The sequence below is a fragment of the Coregonus clupeaformis genome, chromosome 6 (assembly GCF_020615455.1).
Source record: "Coregonus clupeaformis isolate EN_2021a chromosome 6, ASM2061545v1, whole genome shotgun sequence".
Taxonomy (NCBI): Eukaryota; Metazoa; Chordata; class Actinopteri; order Salmoniformes; family Salmonidae; genus Coregonus; species Coregonus clupeaformis.
Window position 1 is genome coordinate 31,169,391 of NC_059197.1, and position 25,088 is coordinate 31,194,478.

Sequence of the window (25,088 nt, forward strand, 5' to 3'; positions counted from 1 at the left end):
CCCACCTCTCCGAGCCCAGGTACACCCCCAAAATGTTAAGCCCTTCACAACCCCACTGCAAACCCCCTGGAAGCAGAGGGGCCCTATCCCCTCATGCCCCACATAACAGAGCTTTGCTCTTGCCCCAGTTTACCTTAGCTGACGAAGCTCCCTCGTACACCTTCAGACTATTCTCTAGTGCCTGCATGTCAAGACCATCCCTGACCATCACAGAAACATCATCTGCATACGCTGACACTGCTATGCCTGTCCAGCACACTCCCTGCAGTCTCCTGCGTAGCAGACCCAAAAAAGGCTCAATGGCTAGTGTATATAACTGCCCTAATAGAGGGCATCCTTGTCTAATGCCCCGCCTCACCCAGACTGGCCTACTGAGCCCCCCCTCCCACCTTGGCCATACATGATGCCCCAGCATACAACATATTCACATAGGCCAAAAACCTTTCCCTAAACACAGACATCACATTAAACAGATACTCATGGTCCACTCTATCAAAAGCCTTCTCTTGATCTAAAGAGACCAGACCAAAATTCACATTAGAACCTCTCGACAAGTCCAACATGTCCCTGATTAAGAACAAGTTGTCCGTGATTGAGCGTCCTGGTACACAATATGTCTGGTCCTTGTGTACTATAGAGTCCAGAGGACCTGGGCAAATATCTTGTAGTCCGCACAGAGCAATGCCACAGGCCTCCAGTTCTTAAGATCACACAAGTCCCCTTTTTTGGGCAGGAGAGTCAGAGCCGCCCTCCGGCAGCTCATCGGCAACTCTCCTACCCCGACGCACTCGCGCAACACGCAAAATAAGTCCAGTCCAATTATTACAGCCTCTGCCATTTCATGGGACAACAGGGGAATGTCCATTTCATCCCTCTGTACCAGAGAGAGCTTAGGGAGTTCGGCAAACAAAACCTGAGCCCAGTTCTGCCCTATACAACTCTGTATAAAACTCCACAGTCCGCTACCCGCCCATCCGAAAGCCGAAGACAATGCATACCCTTGGCTTTACCGCTCTGTCATTCCAAACCAAAGAAGAAGGAGCTGGGAGCATCCATCTCCTTGAGCATGGAGAACCTAGCTCTTACAAGTGCTCCCTTTGCTTTAACCTGGAAAAAACTGCCCAGGTCCCTACATAGTTCAGCTAGATTAACCTGGAGGCCTACATTGCCTTGCCCCACCAGCTCTACCTCCATCTCACTAATACTACGCTCGAGTTCCCCCAATACTCTCCTAGCCTCTGAGGATGAGAGCTGTATACTGTTGGCAGAAAAGCCGAATTTGGACATTTCCCACATCCCACCATTGACTCAGAGACTCATACTCCTGTCTTCCCTGCCCCCACCTTTCCCAAAAAGTCTGGAAACCAGAGCAAAAAGTGGCATCTTGTAAGAGCTTTACATTAAACTTCCAATAGGATACCTGTTAGATTAATTTGTATTTTAAGAATAATGACTAAAGGATTTCACCCCAAATACAGTATAAATGTGTGAACGGTGTTAAGAGTTATAATGTAGTGGCAACCCACTAACAGAGGGGGGCGGGACTAAACATTCCAGGGTGAAGGGGACTGAGAAAACGGGTTAAAAAAAGCCTCCTAAAAGGTGGGCGGAGCAAAGTGCCGTTGTGTGTCAAGGGGTATAAAACAGGAGTGTATGTGTTTTGGGCGCCAGAGCTCTCCATGAATAAAAATACAGATCATTCTTGCTGGTTGTGGACATTGAATAATTTATGAATGAAACCAGAGCCTTACAACCTCTGGTAATGATTCAAGCTTAGGTTGAATTAGAGAGAGAAATTCTCATGACAATACCTGCCGAGGCCCTGGTGAAATAGACAGCCGAGCCATGGTGATGTGATGATTTGTCACGAGAATTTCTATCTCTAATTAATCAAACTTAATGCTTTGAATAATTCCCAGAGGGTATAAGGCTCTGGTTTAATCATGAATTAAACGAAGGTCCGCAACCAACAAGAATGATCTGTATGTTTTAATCACGGAGAGCTCTGGCGCCAAAAAACATACATACAGCTTTTATATCCCTTGACACACAAAGGCACTTTGCTCCGCCCACCTTTAAACCGTTACTTAGTCCCCTTCACCCTGGAATGCTTTCTCAACAGTTTCTAACTCCTCCCCCTCTGTTAGTGGGTTGACACTACATTATAACTCTAACATCGTTCACACATTTATACTGTATTTGGGGTGAAATCCTTTAGTCATTATTCTTAAAATACAGCCAACAGCCTATTGCTCTGAAGCCGGGCTGCATTCACCCTAGCCCCAAATACCTTCACCCATGTATACTGTCTTGTGTTGGGATGTCTAGTTCTCCAAACATCCACTAGGTCAAACTGATTAATAATGTCCCTTAACACCCCCACTGAACCAGAATGAGGCTCCTCCCCATTTCTGTCTTTCGTAAAATCCATCGTACAGTTCCAGTCCCCGCCGACCACCAGCGTCTCCTCAGGCGATATCTGTGAGAGTTCCTGTCTAAGACACCCAAATAGAAGCCCCCTCTGTCTCCCTGTGTTAGGCGCATACATATTTATAAAGACAAAACTCTGGTTGTTAATTTCTGCTTTTACTACAAGCACTCTACCCCTACACACCTCTTTTGAGGAGCACATTTTTACAGACAGACCCGGTACAAAAAGGACTGCCACCCCTGCACTAACATTTGTCCCATGGCTCAGCACACTTGCCCCTTTCCACCAGAGCCCCCAATCAACTTCATTCACCACATCGCTATGCGTCTCCTGCAGAAACAACACCTGTACTTTTTTTTGTTTTACATATTCACTCAACACACTCCTCTTTCCCGCATCTCTGGTGCCATTAATATTAAGCGAGCCTACCCAAAGAGTCCCCATAAGAGGTGGGAGAAAAGCCAGCAGAGAAAGAGACCAATAGCAAAGCTCAAAAAGCCCCAGTGCAAGAAAGAAAACGTTCATCTAAACAGTGTCTGAAGGTAGACTTTTACGCACGATTGTGACCCACTTCCTCAACCTAAACCGTTTCCTGGGACACCATGCCCCTCATTTTTCATAGCATGTTGTACTGATCTTACAAACTTTCCTGGATCGCAAAACAATGCCTAAAGATTAACTTTTTTCCCCTTAGTCTCATTCAGGAACCTTGACAGTTCCCTCACTGTGTACTTTGACCCCTCTGGCTGACTGGCTGTCAGCTCTGGACCCATTGAGGAGGAGTCTGAAAATAAATCCTACTCATAGTCTTCCTCCTCAGACTCACCTTCCTCCTCCTCGTCTCCATCTCCCAACGTGACCACCTGCCCTTCCTCTCTAGTCAGGGCCTCCTCCCCCGAACCAACCAGCCTCTCCCCTCCCACCTCCTTTCTTCTCTCCCTTTTTCCTCTTCCGCTTGACACCCTCCTCCACCCCCCTGGTCGCTTCCCCTTCCCCACTATACTCTCCTCATCACTAGCATAACCTGACTAAGCCCAGCCTCATCTACACCAACATCCATGACATGACTAGACCCCGTCTCATCTACACCACCATCCATGACATGACTAGACCCCGTCTCAGCTACACCACCATCCATAACATGACTAGACCCAGCCTCATCTACACCACCATCCATAACATGACTAGACCCAGCCTCATCTACACCACCATCTACAGCATGACTAGACCCAGCCTCATCTACACCACCATCTATAGCATGACTAGACCCATCCTCATCTACACCACCATCTATAGCATGACTAGACCCAGCCTCATCTACACCACCATCTATAACATGACTAGACCCAGCCTCATTTACCCCACCATCTATAGCATGACTAGACCCAGCCTCTGCTGCCTGTGTCTCATGAACTCCTGCACGTTGACCTCGATTTCCCCCACTGGTGATTGAACCCTCACCTTGTCTACGGCCTTTATGTGGGCATGCAAAGCTCTTATGCCCCAAATCCCCACACACAAAGCTCTTATGCCCCAAATCCCCACACTCAAAGCTCTTATGCCCCAAATCCCCCCACTCAACGCTCTTATGCCCCAAATCCCCACACACAAAGCTCTTATGCCCCAAATCCCCCCACTCAAAGCTCTTATGCCCCAAATCCCCCCCACTCAAAGCTCTTATGCCCCAAATCCCCACACACAAAGCTCTTATGCCCCAAATCCCCACACTCAAAGCTCTTATGCCCCAAATCCCCCCACTCAAAGCTCTTATGCCCCAAATCCCAACACTCAAAGCTCTTATGCCCCAAATCCCCCACTCAAAGCTCTTATGCCCCAAATCCCCCCACTCAAAGCTCTTATGCCCCAAATCCCCCCACTCAAAGCTCTTATGCCCCAAATCCCCCCACTCAAAGCTCTTATGCCCCAAATCCCCCACTCAAAGCTCTTATGCCCCAAATCCCCCACTCAAAGCTCTTATGCCCCAAATCCCCCACTCAAAGCTCTTATGCCCCAAATCCCCCCACTCAAAGCTCTTATGCCCCAAATCCCCCCACTCAAAGCACCGTAGACTATCTGTGCTGGGAAACCCTGCATAGAGCCCCTCCCCATGCCTCACTTTAAAATGCACATTTAACTGTTGCTCATTGTTATTCAGAAACATGAACACTTGCCTCCGGAACGAAACAACATGCTTGACAGCATCTGACTGAAAACCACTAGCAAACTCACCAAAACGACTCAACTCCTTCCAGATTTGATCATCCGTAATAAACGGAGGCAAATTTGCAACTACCACCCTAGTCAAAGGGGTAGAAAGAGGAGAAATTGGCAGCAACACACCCCTTACAAATATACCACTAGAAATGAGCCTACCCACCAAATTTGCTATTTTCATAAACACAACCACAGCTTTGTTCATTCTGGATGCGGAATGTATAAATTCAGCTCCTACCCGTTCGCCGACCGCGAGCAGAACCTCCTCCACCTTAATTCCATTCTCAGGAACACACCTGAATCCATGCCGTAACGACAGCGTCTCCTCCGCGCTAGGCTGCTAGGCTGCGAAGCCATCGCTCACACCTCACCGTTTCAAAACCCCAGGAAACTAAACCTCTGTCCTCTTCCTCTCTAACTTTGAAAATAAAACAGTGGGTACCACTAAAACAAACAGTGCATTAACCCTCCACCATAGAAAAGAGAAAATGAAAGGAAAAACCAAGGAAAGAAACAAGAAATAAGTTAGGACAAGCCCTCCACACCAAACACTCAAACTCCAAAAAACTCCCAGCATGCACTGAGAGAGAGAGAGATTTTGACTCAATTTGGCATGAGGGTCTGCTATACAAATTAATGGAAAGTGGGGTTGGGGGAAAAACATACAACATTATAAAATCCATGTACACAAACAACAAGTGTGCGGTTAAAATTGGCAAAAAACACACATTTCTTTCAACACGACCGTGGGGTGAGACAGGGATGCAGTTTAAGCCCCACCCTCTTCAACATATATATCAATGAATTGGCGAGGGCACTAGAACAGTCTGCAGCACCCGGCCTCACCCTACTAGAATCTGAAGTAAAATGTCTACTGTTTGCTGATGATCTGGTGCTTCTGTCACCAACCAAGGAGGGCCTACAGCAGCACCTAGATCTTCTGCACAGATTCTGTCAGACCTGGGCCCTGACAGTAAATCTCAGTAAGACAAAAATAATGGTGTTCCAAAAAAGGTCCAGTTGCCAGGACCACAAATACAAATTCCATCTAGACACCGTTGCCCTAGAGCACACAAAAAAACTATACATACCCTCGGCCTAAACATCAGCGCCACAGGTAACTTCCACAAAGCTGTGAACGATCTGAGAGACAAGGCAAGAAGGGCCTTCTATGCCATCAAAAGGAACATAAAATTTGACATACCAATTAGAATCTGGCTAAGAATACTTGAATCAGTTATAGAACCCATTGCCCTTTATGGTTGTGGGGTCTGGGCTCCACTCACCAACCAATAATTCACAAAATGGGACAAACACCAAATTGAGACTCTGCATGCAGAATTCTGCAAAAATATCCTCAGTGTACAATGAAAAACACCAAATAATGCGTGCAGAGCAGAATTAGGCAGATACCCGCTAATTATCAAAATCCAGAAAAGAGCCGTTAAATTCTATAACCACTTAAAAGGAAGCGATTCCCAAACCTTCCATAACAAAGCCATCACCTACAGAGAGATGAACCTGGAGAAGAGTCCCCTAAGTAAGCTGGTCCTGGGGCTCTGTTCACAAACACAAACAGACCCCACAGAGCCCCAGGACAACAACACAATTAGACCCAACCAAATCATGAGAAAACAAAAAGAGAATTACTTGACACATTGGAAAGAACAAAACAAAAAAACAGAGCAAACTAGAATGCTATTTGGCCCTAAACAGAGAGTACACAGTGGCAGAATACCTGACCACTTTGACTGACCCAAACTTAAGGAAAGCTTTGACTATGTACAGACTCAGTGAGCATAGCCTTGCTATTGAGAAAGGCCACCGTAGGCAGACCTGGCTCTCAAGAGAAGACAGGCTATGTGCACACTGCCCACAAAATGAGGTGGACACTGAGCTGCACTTCCTAACCTCCTGCCAAATGTATGACCATATTAGAGACACATATTTCCCTCAGATTACAGCGATCCACAAAGAATTCGAAAACAAACCCAATTTTGATAAACTCCCTTATCTACTGGGTGAAATACCACAGTGTGCCATCACAGCTGCAAGATTTGTGACCTGTTGCCACAAGAAAAGGGCAATCAGTGAAGAACAAACACCATTGTAAATACAACCCATATTTATGTTAATTTATTTTCCCATTTGTACTTTAACTATTTGCACATTGTTACAACACTGTATATAGACACAATGACATTTCAAAGGTCTTTATTCTTTTGGAACTTCTGAGTGTAATGTTTACTGTTAATATTTGTTTATTTCACTTTTTTTTTTACTATCTACTTCACTTGCTTTGGCAATGTTAACATACGTTTCCCATGCCAATAAAGCCCTTAAATTGAGAGCATGTAGTAAAAATTATATATATATATATATATATACACACACACACACACACACACACACACACAGTGGGGGGAAAAAGTATTTAGTCAGCCACCAATTGTGCAAGTTCTCCCACTTAAAAAGATGAGAGAGGCCTGTAATTTTCATCATAGGTACACGTCAACTATGACAGACAAATTGAGAAAAAAAAACTTTCCAGAAAATCACATTGTAGGATTTTTTATGAATTTATTTGCAAATTATGGTGGAAAATAAGTATTTGGTCACCTACAAACAAGCAAGATTTCTGGCTCTCACAGACCTGTAACTTCTTCTTTAAGAGGCTCCTCTGTCCTCCACTCGTTACCTGTATTAATGGCACCTGTTTGAACTTGTTATTAGTATTAAATACACCTGTCCACAACCTCAAACAGTCACACTCCAAACTCCACTATGGCCAAGACCAAAGAGCTGTCAAAGGACACCAGAAACAAAATTGTAGACCTGCACCAGGCTGGGAAGACTGAATCTGCAATAGGTAAGCAGCTTGGTTTGAATAAATCAACTGTGGGAGCAATTATTAGGAAATGGAAGACATACAAGACCACTGATAATCTCCCTCGATCTGGGGCTCCACGCAAGATCTCACCCCGTGGGGTCAAAATGATCACAAGAACGGTGAGCAAAAATCCCAGAACCACACGGGGGGACCTAGTGAATTACCTGCAGAGAGCTGGGACCAAAGTAACAAAGCCTACCATCAGTAACACACTACACCGCCAGGGACTCAAATCCTGCAGTGCCAGACGTGTCCCCCTGCTTAAGCCAGTACATGTCCAGGCCCGTCTGAAGTTTGCTAGAGTGCATTTGGATGATCCAGAAGAGGATTGGGAGAATGTCATATGGTCAGATGAAACAAAAATATAACTTTTTGGTAAAAACTCAACTTGTTGTGTTTGGTGGACAAAGAATGCTGAGTTGCATCCAAAGAACACCATACCTACTGTGAAGCATGGGGGTGGAAACATCATGCTTTGGGGCTGTTTTTCTGCAAAGGGACCAGGACGATTGATCCGTGTAAAGGAAAGAATGAATGGGGCCATGTATCATGAGATTATGAGTGAAAACCTCCTTCCATCAGCAAGGGCATTGAAGATGAAACGTGGCTGGGTCTTTCAGCATGACAATGATCCCAAACACACCGCCCGGGCAACGAAGGAGTGGCTTCGTAAGAAGCATTTCAAGGTCCTGGAGTGGCCTAGCCAATCTCCAGATCTCAACCCCATAGATCTTTGGAGGGAGTTGAAAGTCCGTGTTGCCCAGCGACAGCCCCAATACATCACTGCTCTAGAGGAGATCTGCATGGAGGAATGGGCCAAAATACCAGCAACAGTGTGTGAAAACCTTCTGAAGACTTACAGAAAACGTTTGAACTGTGTCATTGCCAACAAAGGGTATATAACAAAGTATTGAGAAACTTTTGTTATTGACCAAATACTTATTTTCCACCATAATTTGCTAATAAATTCATTAAAAATCCTACAATGTGATTTTCTGGATTTTTCTTTCTCATTTTGTCTGTCATAGTTGACGTGTACCTATGATGAAAATTACAGGCCTCTATCATATTTTTAAAGTGGGAGAACTTGCACCATTGGTGGCTGACTAAATACTTTTTTCCCCCACTGTATATATAATGTGTAATACATGCAGGAAAGAATTGGACGCTTTCCAGTAGTAATGAAAATACAGAAAAAATTGTGTCTACATCTAAATTCAAGTCCAAATTCAAGTCTCCAATTTAAAGCACTTCAAACCTAAGAGCTGAGCCCAGAAACGAGCACTCTCAGTCAGCTGGTGTTGGACCTAACCAGCAAATCTGACACCAGCACTACCTCAAAAGAAATAATTCAAATAAACAAAATCATGAACCAATCGAAGGACTTATTTTTACAACATTGGAAAAATGAAACAAAATCCCAAAGCCGACTAAATTGCCATCTGGCCCTAAACAGAGAATATGAATTGGCTGATTATCTCTACTCTGTCAGAGATACGAAGCAGATACAGATCCTTCCCAAGTACAGGCTGAGTGACCACCAATTGGCAATAGAAACCGGCAGACATAAAAAGACATGGCTACCCAAAGAGGAGCGTGTATGTGGTCACTTCACAACAGGGGAGGTAGAAACAGAGATTAACTTTCTCCTTTACTGTGAGAAATATTCCTCACCAAGAGATGAATTATTCACAGAAATTACTACATTTATTAAACCCAGAGGAAAAACAAAAAGTACTCATGGGTGAAGGAGCAACGGCTCCTCTTGCAGTCAAATATATATTTCCCTGCCATAGCCTGAGGGACACTGAATAATAACATCTGCATAGTAAACAGTAACTTACTTATTATTAGTATTAATATTGTTATTATTCCAAATAGTAGTGGTACGGGTTGTAGGGGTGATGGTAATGATAGCAGTTTAATGATGGTGGTGGTGGTAGTAGTAGTAATAGTAGTAGTAGTAGTAGTAGTAATGATGATGGTAGTAGTACTGATGTAATGGTGAGGATGACAGTTAGTTATAAGTTACTTATAGTTTCATTTTCTATGTTTAGCCTTTTATATTTATTATATTTCTGCTATTGACTGTTACCATCTTATTGTTATTATTTATTTTCTGTATTATTATTTACTTTTTTGTTCTTTTTCTTTATTTGTATTATTATTTACTACCATTTTATATTATTATTCTTCTTCTTCATTGTTTTATTACAATGTACAGTACCAGTCAAAAGTTTGGACACACCTACTCATTCAAGGGTTTTTCTTTATTTGTACTATTTTCTACATTGTAGAATAATAGTGAAGATATCAAAACTATGAAATAACACATGGAATCATGTAGTAACCCAAAATAAGTGTTAAACAAATCAAAATATGTTTTATATTTGAGATTCTTCAAAGTAGCCACCCTTTGCCTTGATGACAGCTCTGCACACTCTTGGCATTCTCTCAACCAGCTTCATGAGGTAGTCACCTGGAATGCATTTCAATTAACAGGTGTGCCTTCCAAAAGTTAATTTATGGAATTTCTTTCCTTCTCAATGCGTTTGAGCCAATCAGTTGTGTTTTGACAAGGTAGGGTTGGTATACAGAAGATAGCCCTGTTTGGTAAAAGACCAAGTCCATATTATGGCAAGAACAGCTCAAATAAGCAAAGAGAAACAACAGTCCATCATTACTTTGAGACATGAAGGACGGTCAATAAGGAACATTTCAAGAATTTTGAAAGTTTCTTCAAGTGCAGTCGCAAAAACCATCAAGCTCTCATGAGGACCGCCACAGGAATGGAAGACCCAGAGTTACCTCTGCTACAGAGGATAAGTTCACTAGAGTTACCAGCCTCAGAAATTGCAGCCCAAATAAATGCTTCAGAGTTCAAGTAACAGACACATCTCAACATCAACTGTTCAGAGGGGACTGTGTGAATCAGGCCTTCATGGTCGAATTGCTGCAAAGAAACCACTACTAAAAAGGACACCAATAAGAAGAAGAGACCTGCTTGGGCCAAGAAACACGAACAATGGACATTAGACCGGTGGAAATTTGTCCTTTTGTCTGGAGTCCAAATTTGAGATTTTTGGTTCCAACCGCTGTGTCTTTGTGAGACGCGGTGTGGGTGAACGGATGATCTCCGCATGTGTATTTCCCACCGTAAAGCATGGAGGAGGAGGTGTTATGGTGTGGGGGTGCTTTGCTGGTGACACTGTCTGTGATTTATTTAGAATTCAAGGCACACTTAACCAGCATGGCTACCACAGCATTCTGCAGCGATACGCCATCCCATCTGGTTTGGGCTTAGTGGGACTATCATTTGTTTTTCAACAGGCCAATGACCCAACACACCTCCAGGCTGTGTAAGTGCTATTTTACCAAGAAGGAGAGTGATGGAGTGCTGCATCAGATGACCTGGCCTCCACCATCCCCCGACCTCAACACAATTGAGATGGTTTGGGAAGAGTCGGACGGCAGAGTGAAGGAAAAGCAGCCAAGAAGTGCTCAGCATATGTGGGAACTCCTTCAAGACTGTTGGAAAAGCATTCCAGGTGAAGCTTGTTGAGATAATGCCAAGAGTGTGCAAAGCTGTCATCAAGGCAAAGGGTGGCTATTTGAAGAATCTAAAATCGCAAATATATTTTGATTTGTTTAACACTTTTTTGTTTACTACATGATTCCATATGTGTTATTTCATAGTTTTGATGTCTTCACTATTATTCTATAATGTAAAAAATAGTAAAAAGAAAAGAAAAACCCTTGAATAAGTAGGTGTGTCCAAACTTTTGACTGGTAGTGTTTATTGTCTACGTTGTTGCTTTGGCAATATTGACGCAATGTTTTTCATGCCAATAAAGCAGATTGAATTTGAATTTGAGAGAGAGAGTCATTTAGCAAACGCTCAAACGACTTACAGTGACACACACACCATGCCTGCTGTCTGAGGGGTCCCTCAGGAGGGGTCCCTCAGGAAGGGTTTAGTGACGCAGTTAGTAGGCACTGTTTCCTACAGTCATCACAAACCACAGCTACACACAACAATCTACCCTTGCAGGACTTGATATAAGCTACATCAACAGTGGGTCATGTTTGCATGTGCAACATTGTGTTTCATCACCACTCAAAAATTATTGATAGTTACGCAGATGTTCGACTTTGCGTCGATCACAAGTGACGTCTGGAGTTCTCCACACCCCACAATCGACCAATCAGGATGCAGGAAAATTAAACGTCACTACTTAGCAGTGATCAACTACTGATATCTGCATGTAATATCAAACACGCATATCAAAGTAACTAGCTAACTAATTCAAAACGAAGGCAACGTTACTTGGGTTCCAGAATAGCAAAATAATGATACATTAGCATGCTAGCTAACTATTTTGCCAGTGGGTGCTAAACAAACCTGAAAACGTTTCCAAGCTGGCTAGCTTACGTACTAGTTATGTAGAATAATGACAACATGCAAAACAATAATGTTATTTAGAAATTAAATTTGGATGGATGTGCATTACATTGCATATATTCAACTAATTAATGTGTGCTAAAGGACGTTTAGCTTGCTAGCCACAAGTAACGTTAGCTAACTTATGGCTGAAATGTCAAACAACAATTCCTCACATTGGTTAGCTATAAAATGTCTTAACTCACATTGACTCTGAACGCCCTCTGCTGAAGGAGCTTTGCTGCTTTCAATCCAGTCGTTTGACGGATTGCATGAGAACAGATCCCATACATGTTCTTAACACCTCTAACCGTCGCCATCTTGTTCACTGTTTAGTTAGCTAGCTCCCTCTGCTAGTTGCGAATTACAGGAGCTAGCAGCTCATGTTTAAATTACGACCAATCGATTGACCTCAAGTCTAGTGGATCTGAAAGAATTGGGTTGGTCTCAGCAGCGCCATGAAACCGCGATCTGGTAGGCTACAAGCGTTTCGGTTTTATTGCTTACACCTAACAATTTATTTGAGATCTGCGATACAGACAAAGGCGGGCACTTGGGTAATGCCGTCATCGTTGAGCACCCAAAATATTACAAAAGCAAAGCTACGTCAAATCTCTGCGACAGTCTTCTTGTTTTCTCTTTACACGATGGAGGCGTGTGGATCTTTGAGTCCTACTTTGAGGGAGTTTGGATGCGAACAGAATTTACTATCACGACCTGATGGCTCGTCGTCCTTTGTCCAAGGTATGTTAGCAGTATATCAGAAGAAGATATCGTAAAAAAAGGAAATGTACATGGTATGAAACTATCCCGTAGCAGCTCTCACGCTGCCCCCGTGTTGGCCAACAAGACAGAAGTGACGTACTCATCCAAGCTGTGCAGTGTTCCATCACTTTGTCTCAGATATGGACTATATTCATGTGTGTTTCATTGGGTCTGTCTTTCTGCAGGAGACACCAGTGTATTAGCTGGAGTGTATGGCCCGGCTGAGGTGAAAGTCAGTAAGGAGATCTATGACAGAGCTACCCTAGAGGTGGTGATGCAGCCCAAAGTGGGACTACCAAGTGAGTAAGGAATCTTCTTCTTTGGGATTAGGGTTGGCAGATGGCATCCAACGTTTAAGGTGCGCACACTGCCATCTACTGTACAGGAGTGTGAGGCCAGTCACGTCCTACCTACATTACATGTTCTTCATTAGTCCTGTTCCCCTAAGAAAGTGAAACAGAGCCCTAGACACCACTTCCCTTTCCTCCCCCCACTACACCACCCAAACCCCGTCCAGCCTCTCTAACCCTCCCCCACTACACCACCCAAACCCCGTCCAGCCTCTCTAACCCTCCCCCACTACACCACCCAAACCCCGTCCAGCCTCTCTAACCCTCCCCCACTACACCACCCAAACCCCGTCCAGCCTCTCTAACCCTCCCCCCACTACACCACCCAAACCCCGTCCAGCCTCTCTAACCCTCCCCCACTACACCACCCAAACCCCACCACACCACCCAAACCCCGTCCAGCCTCTCTAACCCTTCCCCCACTACACCACCCAAACCCCGTCCAGCCTCTCTAACCCCTCCCCCTACTACACCACCCAAACCCCGTCCAGCCTCTCTAGCCCTCCCCCCACCCAAACCCCCGTCCAGCCTCTCTAACCCTCCCCCCACCCAAACCCCGGTCCAGCCTCTCTAACCCTCCCCCCACCCAAACCCTGTCCAGCCTCTCTAACCCTCCCCCACTACACCACCCAAACCCCGTCCAGCCTCTCTAACCCTCCCCCCACTACACCACCCAAACCCCGTCCAGCCTCTCTAACCCTCCCCCACTACACCACCCAAACCCCGTCCAGCCTCTCTAACCCTCCCCCCACTACACCACCCAAACCCCGTCCAGCCTCTCTAACCCTCCCCCACTACACCACCCAAACCCCGTCCAGCCTCTCTAACCCTCCCCACTACACCACCCAAACCCCGTCCAGCCTCTCTAACCCTCCCCCACTACACCACCCAAACCCCGTCCAGCCTCTCTAACCCTCCCCCACTACACCACCCAAACCCCACCACACCACCCAAACCCGTCCAGCCTCTCTAACCCTCCCCCACCACCACCCAAACACCACACCACCCAAACCCCGTCCAGCCTCTCTAACCCTCCCCCACTCACCACCCAAACCCCGTCCAGCCTCTCTAACCCTCCCCCCCACCCAAACCCCCGTCCAGCCTCTCTAGCCCTCCCCCACCCAAACCCCGTCCAGCCTCTCTAACCCTCCCCCCACCCAAACCCCGGTCCAGCCTCTCTAACCCTCCCCCACCCAAACCCTGTCCAGCCTCTCTAACCCTCCCCCCACTACACCACCCAAACCCCGTCCAGCCTCTCTAACCCCTCCCCCCTACTACACCACCCAAACCCCGTCCAGCCTCTCTAACCCTCCCCCCACTACACCACCCAAACCCGTCCAGCCTCTCTAACCCTCCCCCCACCCAAACCCCGTCCAGCCTCTCTAACCCTCCCCCCACCCAAACCCGGTCCAGCCTCTCTAACCCTCCCCCCACCCAAACCCCGTCCAGCCTCTCTAACCCCCCTCCCCCAAACCCTGTCCAGCCTCTCTAACCCCCCACTACACCACCCAAACCCTGTCCAGCCTCTCTAACCCCCCCACTACACCACCCAAACCCCGTCCAGCCTCTCTACCCTCCCCCCCACCCAAACCCCGTCCAGCCTCTCTAACCCCCCACTACACCACCCAAACCCCCGTCCAGCCTCTCTAACCCCGTCCAGCCTCTCTAACCCTCCCCCCACTACACCACCCAAACCCCGTCCAGCCTCTCCTAACCCCTCCCCCTACTACACCACCCAAACCCCGTCCAGCCTCTCTAACCCTCCCCCCACCCAAACCCCGTCCAGCCTCTCTAACCCTCCCCCCCCACCCAAACCCCGTCCAGCCTCTCTAACCCTCCCCCCACCCAAACCCCGTCCAGCCTCTCTAACCCTCCCCCCACCCAAACCCGTCCAGCCTCTCTAACCTCCCCCCCCACCCAAACCCCGTCCGCCTCTCTAACCCTCCCCCCACCCAAACCCCGTCCAGCCTCTCTAACCCTCCCCCCACCCAAACCCCCGTCCGCCTCTCTAACCCTCCCCCACTACACCACCCAAACCCTCCAGCCTCTCTAACCCTCCCCTACTACACCACCCAAACCCCGTCCAGCCTCTCTAACCCTCCCCCCCACCCAAACCCCCGTCCAGCCTCTCTAACCCTCCCCCCACCCAAAACCCCGTCCAGCCTCTCTAACCCTCCCCCAAACCCTGTCCAGCCTCTCTAACCCCCCCACTACACCACCCAAACCCTGTCCAGCCTCTCTAACCCCCCACTACACCACCCAAACCCCGTCCAGCCTCTCTAACCCCCCTCCCCCCACCCAAACCCGTCCAGCCTCTCTAACCCCCCACTACACCACCCAAACCCCGGTCCAGCCTCTCTAACCCCGTCCAGCCTCTCTAACCCTCCCCCCCACTACACCACCCAAACCCTGTCCAGCCTCTCTAACCCCCCTCCCCCCCACCCAAACCCCGTCCAGCCTCTCTAACCCCCCCCACTACACCACCCAAACCCCGTCCAGCCTCTCTAACCCCTCCCCTACTACACCACCCAAACCCCGTCCAGCCTCTCTAACCCCTCCCCCTACTACACCACCCAAACCCTGTCCAGCCTCTCTAACCCTCCCCCCACCCAAACCCCGTCCAGCCTCTCTAACCCTCCCCACTACACCACCCAAACCCCGTCCAGCCTCTCTAACCCCTCCCCTACTACACCACCCAAACCCCGTCCAGCCTCTCTAACCCTCCCCCCAAACCCTGTCCAGCCTCTCTAACCCCCCACTACACCACCCAAACCCCGTCCAGCCTCTCTAACCCTCCCCCCAAACCCTGTCCAGCCTCTCTAACCCCCCAAACCCTGTCCAGCCTCTCTAACCCCCCCACTACACCACCCAAACCCCGTCCAGCCTCTCTAACCCTCCCCCAAACCCTGTCCAGCCTCTCTAACCCCCAAACCCTGTCCAGCCCTCTCTAACCCCCCCACTACACCACCCAAACCCCGTCCAGCCTCTCTAACCCCGTCCAGCCTCTCTAACCTCCCCCACTACACCACCCAAACCCCGTCCAGCCTCTCTAACCCCCCCTCCCCCCACCCAAACCCCGTCCAGCCTCTCTAACCCCCCACTACACCACCCAAACCCCGTCCAGCCTCTCTAACCCCGTCCAGCCTCTCTAACCCTCCCCCCACTACACCACCCAAACCCCGTCCAGCCTCTCTAACCCCTCCCCCTACTACACCACCCAAACCCCGTCCAGCCTCTCTAACCCTCCCCCTACTACACCACCCAAACCCCGTCCAGCCTCTCTAACCCTCCCCCCCACCCAAACCCCGTCCAGCCTCTTTAACCCCCCACCCAAACCCCGTCCAGCCTCTTTAACCCCCCACCCAAACCCCGTCCAGCCTCTCTAACCCTCCCCCCACCCAAACCCTGTCCAGCCTCTCTAACCCTCCCCCACTACACCACCCAAACCCCGTCCAGCCTCTCTAACCCTCCCCCTACTACACCACCCAAACCCCGTCCAGCCTCTCTAACCCCTCCCTCTACTACACCACCCAAACCCCGTCCAGCCTCTCTAACCCCTCCCCTACTACACCACCCAAACCCCGTCCAGCCTCTCTAACCCTCCCCCCACCCAAACCCCGTCCAGCCTCTCTAACCCTCCCCACTACACCACCCAAACCCGTCCAGCCTCTCTAACCCTCCCCCACCCAAACCCCGTCCAGCCTCTCTAACCCTCCCCCACTACACCACCCAAACCCCGTCCAGCCTCTCTAACCCTCCCCCACTACACCACCCAAACCCCGTCCAGCCTCTCTAACCCTCCCCCCACTACACCACCCAAACCCCGTCCAGCCTCTCCTAACCCTCCCCCACTACACCACCCAAACCCCGTCCAGCCTCTCTAACCCTCCCCTACTACACCACCCAAACCCCGTCCAGCCTCTCTAACCCTCCCCTACTACACCACCCAAACCCCGTCCAGCCTCTCTAACCCCTCCCCCTACTACCCCACCCAAACCCCGTCCAGCCTCTAACCCTCCCCCCCCAAACCCCGGTCCAGCCTCTCTAACCCCCCACTACACCACCCAAACCCCGTCCAGCCTCTCTAACCCCCCCTCCCCCCCACCCAAACCCCGTCCAGCCTCTCTAACCCCCCCACTACACCACCCAAACCCGTCCAGCCTCTCTAACCCCCCCCCACTACACCACCCAACCCCCGTCCAGCCTCTCTAACCCCGTCCAGCCTCTCTAACCCCCACCCAAACCCCCGTCCAGCCTCTCTAACCCCCCTCCCCCCCCACCCAAACCCCGTCCAGCCTCTCTAACCCCGTCCAGCCTCTCTAACCCGTCCAGCCTCTCTAACCCCCCCACCCAAACCCCCGTCCAGCCCTCTCTAACCCCGTCCAGCCTCTCTAACCCCCCTCCCCCCACCCAAACCCCGTCCAGCCTCTCTAACCCTCCCCCCACCCCCAAACCCCCTCCCCCAGCCTCTCTAACCCCCCCTCCCCCCCCACCCCAACCCCTCCCCCAGCCTCTCTAACCCCCCACCCAAACCCCTCCCCCTCTCTAACCCTCCCCCCAATCTCTCCCTATCTACCAGGGATGCACCGATATGACATTTTGGGCCGATACCGATATCCAATATTTTCCTTGCCAAAAAACCCGATACCGATATTAAAACATTTTAGTGGCCTTTTTAAGCATTCTAGTACAGTTAAATAGTTGAAACGGTGTCATTTGTTCAGTTAGGAACAGATTGTTTAATAACCTGGTATTAATATTATAATTTATTTTATCGCACAACAGATATTCATGACACAAATATTTTAGCTGCCCCCCACCCCCCGTGTTACAAAGATGGTTCAGTTGTTAGTGGCTCTTCTTACTATCCAATATTGACTGTATGGAGAAACTTAAAAATGCTTTGAAATAAATATTGGTTTAAACTAAAATGCAGTTAATCATTTTAGCTTTAACTGCTTGAAAAAACGGCTGTCTCTAGGCTACGTCATAAACTGCTATAAATGGCACAACTTTCCAAATGTGCTCAACTGACCTGACAGGGAAAATGCGAGCGAATTTACATCATCTCATCTTTCATTTACGACATTTTTTAAAATAAACAAAAGAACAAAACTGCTTTGTTTTAAATGAAAATGTTGACCTATAGCAGCCATGAATAAACAACAGAAAAGCCATTGGCTTAGTCCATTTTTTTAGTGACTCTAGATGGCTGGGTTACAATATGACTGTCCATTTACAATTTTAGCATTTGGGGGTTTTTCTTCACAAAGAGGACCTGCTCGGCTTTGTCACGAGTCTGTTTCTTTTTTTTCGTCTACAATGTGTGAAGCTGCACTGAAAAGTCGCTCACTGTCCACACTAGTACAGGGAGCACCAAGATACTTGCGCGCAGCTTTAGCTAAGATGGGGAAACGGTGCTTGTTACTGCTCCAGTATCCAAGTGCATCTTCATTCCTGGAGGGGAGGGTTGGGCATATATCAACATTGGCTAATGTTGGCCGATGTAGTAAGTCTCTCTCACATAGATATACACACACACTGACCAAAAAGTTATTTTGTTGGCATTTACGTATGTCCCCATTTTACCAGTAAAACATAATCAAAAGCTATTTCTTTTCACGTACTTGCTTTGCTGTTTCGTTGTTCATTTCTTCAGTCGTTCCATTGTCAACCAGGATTTCATCAAACATATTCAAGCAGTGACGTTTCAGCTCTGTCTCTCCGTGGCCTCTTCTGTCGTGGTTCCTCTCTCTCGGTGCGTACTGTCAGTGTCCGTTTCCATCTTGTCCAGCTGTGTCTGGAACATTTCGCCTAAAGCCTGTTTCTTGCCTGCATCGAAGTAGCGGTCCTTGTACCTAGCATTGAGCACGGTGGCGACACCGTAAAGAGGCTGAGAGAATGCCACCGAATCGCTTGTTCACAGCCTCTAGTAGAGAACTTTTGCAAGTTTTAACCCCACGGTCTATGTCGGCAGCTTTGTTGAGCAGGCGTTTCAATGCCATGACAGAGGGTATCACGTCTGCTGCAGACGCCAAATGTCAGTCGTGAAGCTAATAGCAGTGACGCCCATAGCAAGTAGCTCATTGATGTGCGTTTCAACAAAACTGTAACTCCGGTAGGGCAACATCTGAAAAATAGCGCCTACTTGGTAGTGTGTACCGGGGCTCGACCAGTCGGCGAAAGCCAACATCATCCACGACAGAGAACGGTTGCTTGTCAAGGGCAATGAATGCTATTATCTTGGCGTTAATGGATTTCGCCTTTTGAGTTGTCTCGCTGAAATATTCTTAATCTTTCAAATGACTGCTTGACTTGAACTTGTTTAGTTGTTGGAAGTGTGCGCTTAGTTTTTTACAGTTTTTGTTCTAAGTAGTTGCTGAACGTCTGAGGGTGATGCACTGTTACGAACCCCGTGGCTTTAAACGTCTAGGGTGGATGGACATGAGACCCGTAACATAATTCATGCAAATTAGGATGATGACATGGCACAGTGAGAACGAAAAACTACACGACAACCATAACCTACCGTCAAACATAACATGTTTATTTGTGAACACACGGTAAAGGTTTGGGAAAAAGGGCTGAGCAGGACCCAAGAAATGAAACAATAGTGTAAAACACCACAGTATCCATACTCACATACGGAAATAGTCTCTCTAAACAAACACAACTGACTGGTTTTTATACAATGGGATGTGTGATTGAAAAACCAGCAACAGGTGGTGCAATGCAGAGGAATGTTCACTGATTGGTCCACCTTAGCAATCAGCAGACACCTCAACGACCACCAATCAGGAACATACAGGACACCTGTGATTAGGGCAGAAGGAGAGGAAAAACACAAAAAGACACAGGATACCTGTATCCGTAACATGCACTTTCAAATGAGTAATTAGGTTTGTGGTATTGAAAGATTACACTTTCTTTCCTCCTCTGGAAATAATAGCAGCACAAACGTTGCATATGGCCTTTCTGTCATCTTCTTTTGAAACTTCAGAATAGATCCACACAGCAGACATTGTGGGCTAGGTTAGGAATGCTGTGTTGCACTGTATTTTTCCTGGCGTCATTACGTCATCTACCAACGTTATACAGGTATACACGTCCGCTTTGACATCGGTGTTAAACTATACATAGAGCCGATGTTGGCATTTTCTGCTAATATCGGCCTATACCGATAGATCGTGCATCCCTACGATCTATGTCATACAGTTCACAAAATATCAACACATTCTCCACTAACCACACAGACCTGTTTTCATGTATCCCTATCATCCACAACGTGGCATTCCAAACCTGTGTGCCCAAACCGTAGTCTACTCCACACAACTTCCTCTCTCCTACATCCCATAGTCCCCACCTCTTACTTTACTGACCGGTGCACGCGATAACATTGCCTCCCCTTACTACCAGCGTCCCACTCCCTTTGAGTGAGGAATCATATCATATTTAAGTGATAATGCCCGAGAAGCTGGTGTTTGGAGGATATATTGGCACGGGTGGTGTTAGGCCCGTGACGCCGTCACTTGTTATATTACACCTACAGGATGCACTTACACACAACACCACAAGATGGCAGTGTCAGACCTAATTTTTGTTCTTCCTCAGGTGTCAGAGAGCGAGCCAGAGAGCAGTGTGTGAGGGAAACATGCGAGGCAGCTCTTCTCTCCACCCTTCATCCACGCTCCTCCCTCACACTCATCCTCCAAGTGGTCCATGATGATGGTTCAGTATCCTTTAGTGAAATAACCCCCCCCCCCGCGTGCGTGTGTGTTATTGTCCCATTGCAGTGTTTTATTTATTTTTTATTTGGTCATTTAGCAGACGCTCTTATCCAGAGCGATTTACAGGAGCAATTAGGGTTAAGTGCCTTGCTCAAGGGCACATCGACAGATTTTTCACCTAGTCGGCTCGGGGATTAGAACCAGCGACCTTTCGGTTACTGGCACAACGCTCTTAACCACTAAGCTACCTGGTTTCCCTTTACTCTAAGGTCTGAGCTTTTCCTCGTGTTGCACTAAGACTGCAGTCAGGCGTTTTTAATCAGCCTGTGAAGTGGTCTTCCGTCCCCTTCCACCCAACATCCTGGGGCACCTTGCACTCCCTGAATTCACTAATTCAGAGACCGTGGACTTCAGGTCTGTGGAGAAGGTGCCGAGAACGGGACAGGAGATTAGTGTTTTATTATAATGATTCTTATTCCTGCTGTGTGTCAGTAGTGTTCCTTAACCCCCTCACCCCCAGCTGTTGTCCTGCTTTCTGAACTCAGCCTGTATGGCCCTGATGGACGCAGGCCTGCCTATGAGCTGCCTGTTCGCTGGGGTCACCTGTGCCATCGATACAGATGGACAGGTCATTACCGACCCCAATTCAGCACAGGAGAAGGTAGATGATTGTTCTAGCAGAAAAACATGGCTATTCCCACCAGATGACCCCAGCTTTAAATTCAAATTAGCTTTTTGCTTTTTATATTACGTTCATTTCCTTTTATTCCACATTGTAGAAAATGTTTTTTCTATAAAATTCTATTCATACCTTTTGTATGTGCAGGGTTGTAAGACCTGCATCACATTGGGTAGTACGCCCTATTGACCCTGAAACTACTGCTTTGCGTTTCCTCTCTCAGGAAAGTCGAGCTTTGATGACCTTCGCTATTGACAGTACCGAGCGCAGAGTGATGATGTCATCCACCAGAGGATCTTTTACAGTTCATGAGGTCAGTAAATATCCACATCTTAAATCACACATTTCTTTTCAGTGGTGTTTGGAAGAATGGTATATATATATTTTTTGTCATCACCAAAGCACCAGCAGTGGTGTTGAATGGTTTGTAGTTAACTGCTCTAAACAAACTGACTTTTCATAAAGCCAACAGGTGGCCTAGCCGTTAGAGCGTTGGGCCAGTAACCGCAAGGTCGCTAGTTCAAATCCCCAACTCTGTCGATGTGCCAAGGCATTTAACCCTAATTGCTCCAGGGTCACGGTTGATAATGGAAGACCCTGGCTGTCACCTCAGAGGGTGTCTGAGAGCGAGTGGGATATGAAAAAATTGCACTTCCAATTCACGCAAACGTATTAATATACTTGTACATGTGTGAAAAAGGACAACTATAAGCACCCACTTAATTATTAATTAATTAGCCTATGGTGATATCACATTGATCAAATCAAAGTTAATTCATCACCTTCCATATGAAAAAAATACTATACTATGCTCTAAATACTGTAGTATTACTATATTTATATACTATAGTATTCACTGGAGTGTTTTTGCAGAAAAATACTGTAGTATTACTATATTTATATACTATAGTATTCACTGGAGTGTTTTTGCAGAAGTATACTGTAGTATTTACTATAGTGTTTTATCATCTTTGACATAGAAGTGGGGGCTTTTTCCTTGAGGAAACCTTCTGGGTTAATACTAGGAATTTTCCATAACCTGTAGGTAGATAGGACTGGGGTCTGAACAGATAGAGAAGAGCAGAAGCTCTGAACTATGACCTGTAAGGAACACAATATATGGTCTGTACTTGGCATGTTGGTTTCTCACTTATGGTTGGCTCACATGGTGATATGGGAATGGGTGGAGTATATGCTAATTTAAAAAAACTGTAGTATGTGTGTATATATGAGTAAACATTACTACAGTATACTAGCCATGTCCACATAAACACTGCAGTAAATACTACAGTATTATACACAAAAAACACTGTAGTAATTACTATAGTATATACACACTACAGTGTTTTTTTGTGTATAATACTGTAGTATTTAATATATTATTCTACAGTATACTAAACAATTCTATAGTAAGCACCACATGATTTAGGGATACTACAGAGTGTGTTATATAATTATTCAGTATACTAATATTCTATAGTAAACTAGTATTTTTTTAAATGTGGTCTACACAGTTTTACAGCAGGTATAAACAGTACAGTGGAATGCTTACTTGCAAGTTCCCTCAACAGTGCACTACAAATAACAATAGCCAATCAATATCCATCCCCCATACCTCTGTCTTTCTCCCAATAGCTGCAGCAGTGTATTGCCGTCAGCCAGAACGCATCAGACAAGATTTTCCAGTTCTACAGAGATTCTGTCAGACGAAGGTATTCGAAGACACTCTGATTATCGAGGATTCTGCATCTTCTTTTTTTACAGACCAAACCGCTTGTGTTTTTTAATAAAATATTTGGAATTGGTAAAAAAAGCCTTTTCTTGCACTTTAAAGAATTGATATTAACTTAATGAAACCAACAACACAAAATGAACCAAAATATTAATGATATTGTCAAACATGGAAAGGAAAGCTACATGTTTAGTCTAGTGCCTTTATTACATAGTCAGTCTTTATATGTACATTTCATAATAACACAAGGGGTTGTGAACAGCAACAGTATAGGTACACCTGATCAGCTCACTCTCATTGACCTGACCTTTCACCCCTGACCTCTGTTGACTAGACTGAATGATCAATACATGGGGTGAATCTCAAAAGTACTTCCTTGTTTTCTCCCATCTAACCCTGGCCAGTGTTGACAGACCTCCTCCGTATTGTGTTGACAGACCTCCTCCGTATTGTGTGGTCTGTACAGAGGTGTCATATTCAGTGCAGTAGTATGTCACCAGTAGTGGTAGTCACACATTTAGTAGTTATGGTTTCTAAAGTGCTTTAATTAAATTATTATAGTGTTCTTCATTAAATCAAACTCAGTCTTGATACAACACTGATTCTCTGAAACGCACAAAACAATTCCTTTGCGTTCGCAGGAACAACAGGTGACCGCTGCTCGACCTAGATGACTAGAGGTATAAATAGAAAACGTCAGTATGTTCCAGTCTGTCGACGTTGTTTCAACGTCAGTATGTTCCAGTCTGTCGACGTTGTTTCAGGGACTCTCTTTATCGAGCAGCTGTTTCCTTTATGGCACACTGAACTGAACTCCTGGAGAACTGAGCACTGAAGTGGCTGGAGATTTTGTCACTGTTATGATCATTCCAGACAGCGAGGGTTATTGAAGCATGGAGCAAGAGAAACATGACAAAGTGCTAATTCACCATGCAGGTTGACTGATTTTAAGGTAGACTGACGGCGCCACGATCAGCACTGCAAAAATTGCGACGCCCTGACAGTCACACATTATCTGCGCATGTGCAAGGGTTCGCTTCACGCATTTACAACGTGGTATCCACTGGACCAAAACGGCTGAGAAGTTGAGCCTCGCGCTTCAAGGCTCTTAGTTGTTGCGGAAATTGACTCACTGCTGTTTTACTTTCTGCGTCTACGTCATATTGCTGACTCAACCTTTTTAAAGTAAAGAAGGGAAGGATACGTGGCATTAGTTATTATACGACAGGCTGTGGCCAGTGTTCCTGTCTCACCGTGGAGATTAGAAATACCAGGCTGTGTCTTTGACGTCATGTTGTGGTTTGTAACAAACTGTAAATACCCAAATAATGACATCTGCTGAATATGGAGTCCATCACTGTTTCACAGAATAATTGCTTTATGTTATGATGGCATGGTTGTTTAAACATTCCCGTCCCGTCCAGGAGAGGTGATATTGACAGCAGAGTCTCATAGGTAGATCCCCTAAGTGTCTGCATACGGATGAGAAAATAGCCTGTCTATATTTGGGCTGCGGGGGAGAACAGTGTCCTGCAGGAGTAGCTTCTCTTAATGGAATGAGTCATCGCAGGCAGCAGGGTCTATTCCTCTCTCTCTCTCACCCCCTCTACACCCCTCTCTGCTGCCTCTCTCCCCCTCTCTGTTGCTTCTCTCTCCCCCTCTCTGCTGCCTCTCTCGCTTCCTCTCTGCTGCAGCTCTCTACCCTCTCTCTCTATCTCTCTGCTGCCTCTCTCTCTATCTCTCTGCTGCCTCTCTCTCATCCTCTCTGCTGCCTCTCTCATCCCTCTCTGCTGCCTCTCTCGCTGCCTCTCTCGCTCCCTCTCTGCTGCCTCTCTCGCTCCCTCTCTCGCTCCCTCTCT

General features: G+C 46.9%; 2 protein-coding genes across 2 annotated transcripts in view; one reads left to right on the forward strand and one right to left on the reverse strand.

Annotated features, from left to right (window-relative positions):
- The window catches only part of bckdha (branched chain keto acid dehydrogenase E1 subunit alpha), a 47,469-nt gene extending 35,011 nt beyond the window's left edge, over positions 1-12,458 (reverse strand). Inside the window, exon 1 of the mRNA XM_041878172.2 lies at positions 12,183-12,458. Coding sequence (XP_041734106.1) covers positions 12,183-12,296 — 114 coding nt within the window. The 5' untranslated portion in view covers positions 12,297-12,458. The remainder of the gene's footprint in view (positions 1-12,182) is intronic.
- A 129-nt stretch (positions 12,459-12,587) lies between these two features.
- Positions 12,588-23,310, forward strand: exosc5 (exosome component 5). The gene is made up of 6 exons (XM_041878173.2): positions 12,588-12,720; positions 12,927-13,040; positions 20,703-20,824; positions 21,339-21,479; positions 21,721-21,810; positions 23,133-23,310. Exons 1-6 carry the CDS (start codon positions 12,624-12,626, stop codon positions 23,226-23,228), a joined length of 660 nt encoding a protein of 219 aa, XP_041734107.1. The 5' UTR covers positions 12,588-12,623; the 3' UTR covers positions 23,229-23,310.
- Positions 23,311-25,088: the final 1,778 nt, after the last annotated feature.

What these genes read in the sequence shown, in the direction of transcription:
- exosc5 (XM_041878173.2), top strand. Translation starts at nt 12,624, where the DNA reads ATGGAGGCGTGTGGATCTTTGAGTCCTACTTTGAGGGAGTTTGGATGC. An exon ending in TGGTCCATGATGATGGTTCA is followed by an intron (nt 20,825 to 21,338) that starts GTATCCTTTAGT and finishes CCTCACCCCCAG; the next exon opens with CTGTTGTCCTGCTTTCTGAA. An exon ending in CCAATTCAGCACAGGAGAAG is followed by an intron (nt 21,480 to 21,720) that starts GTAGATGATTGT and finishes TTCCTCTCTCAG; the next exon opens with GAAAGTCGAGCTTTGATGAC.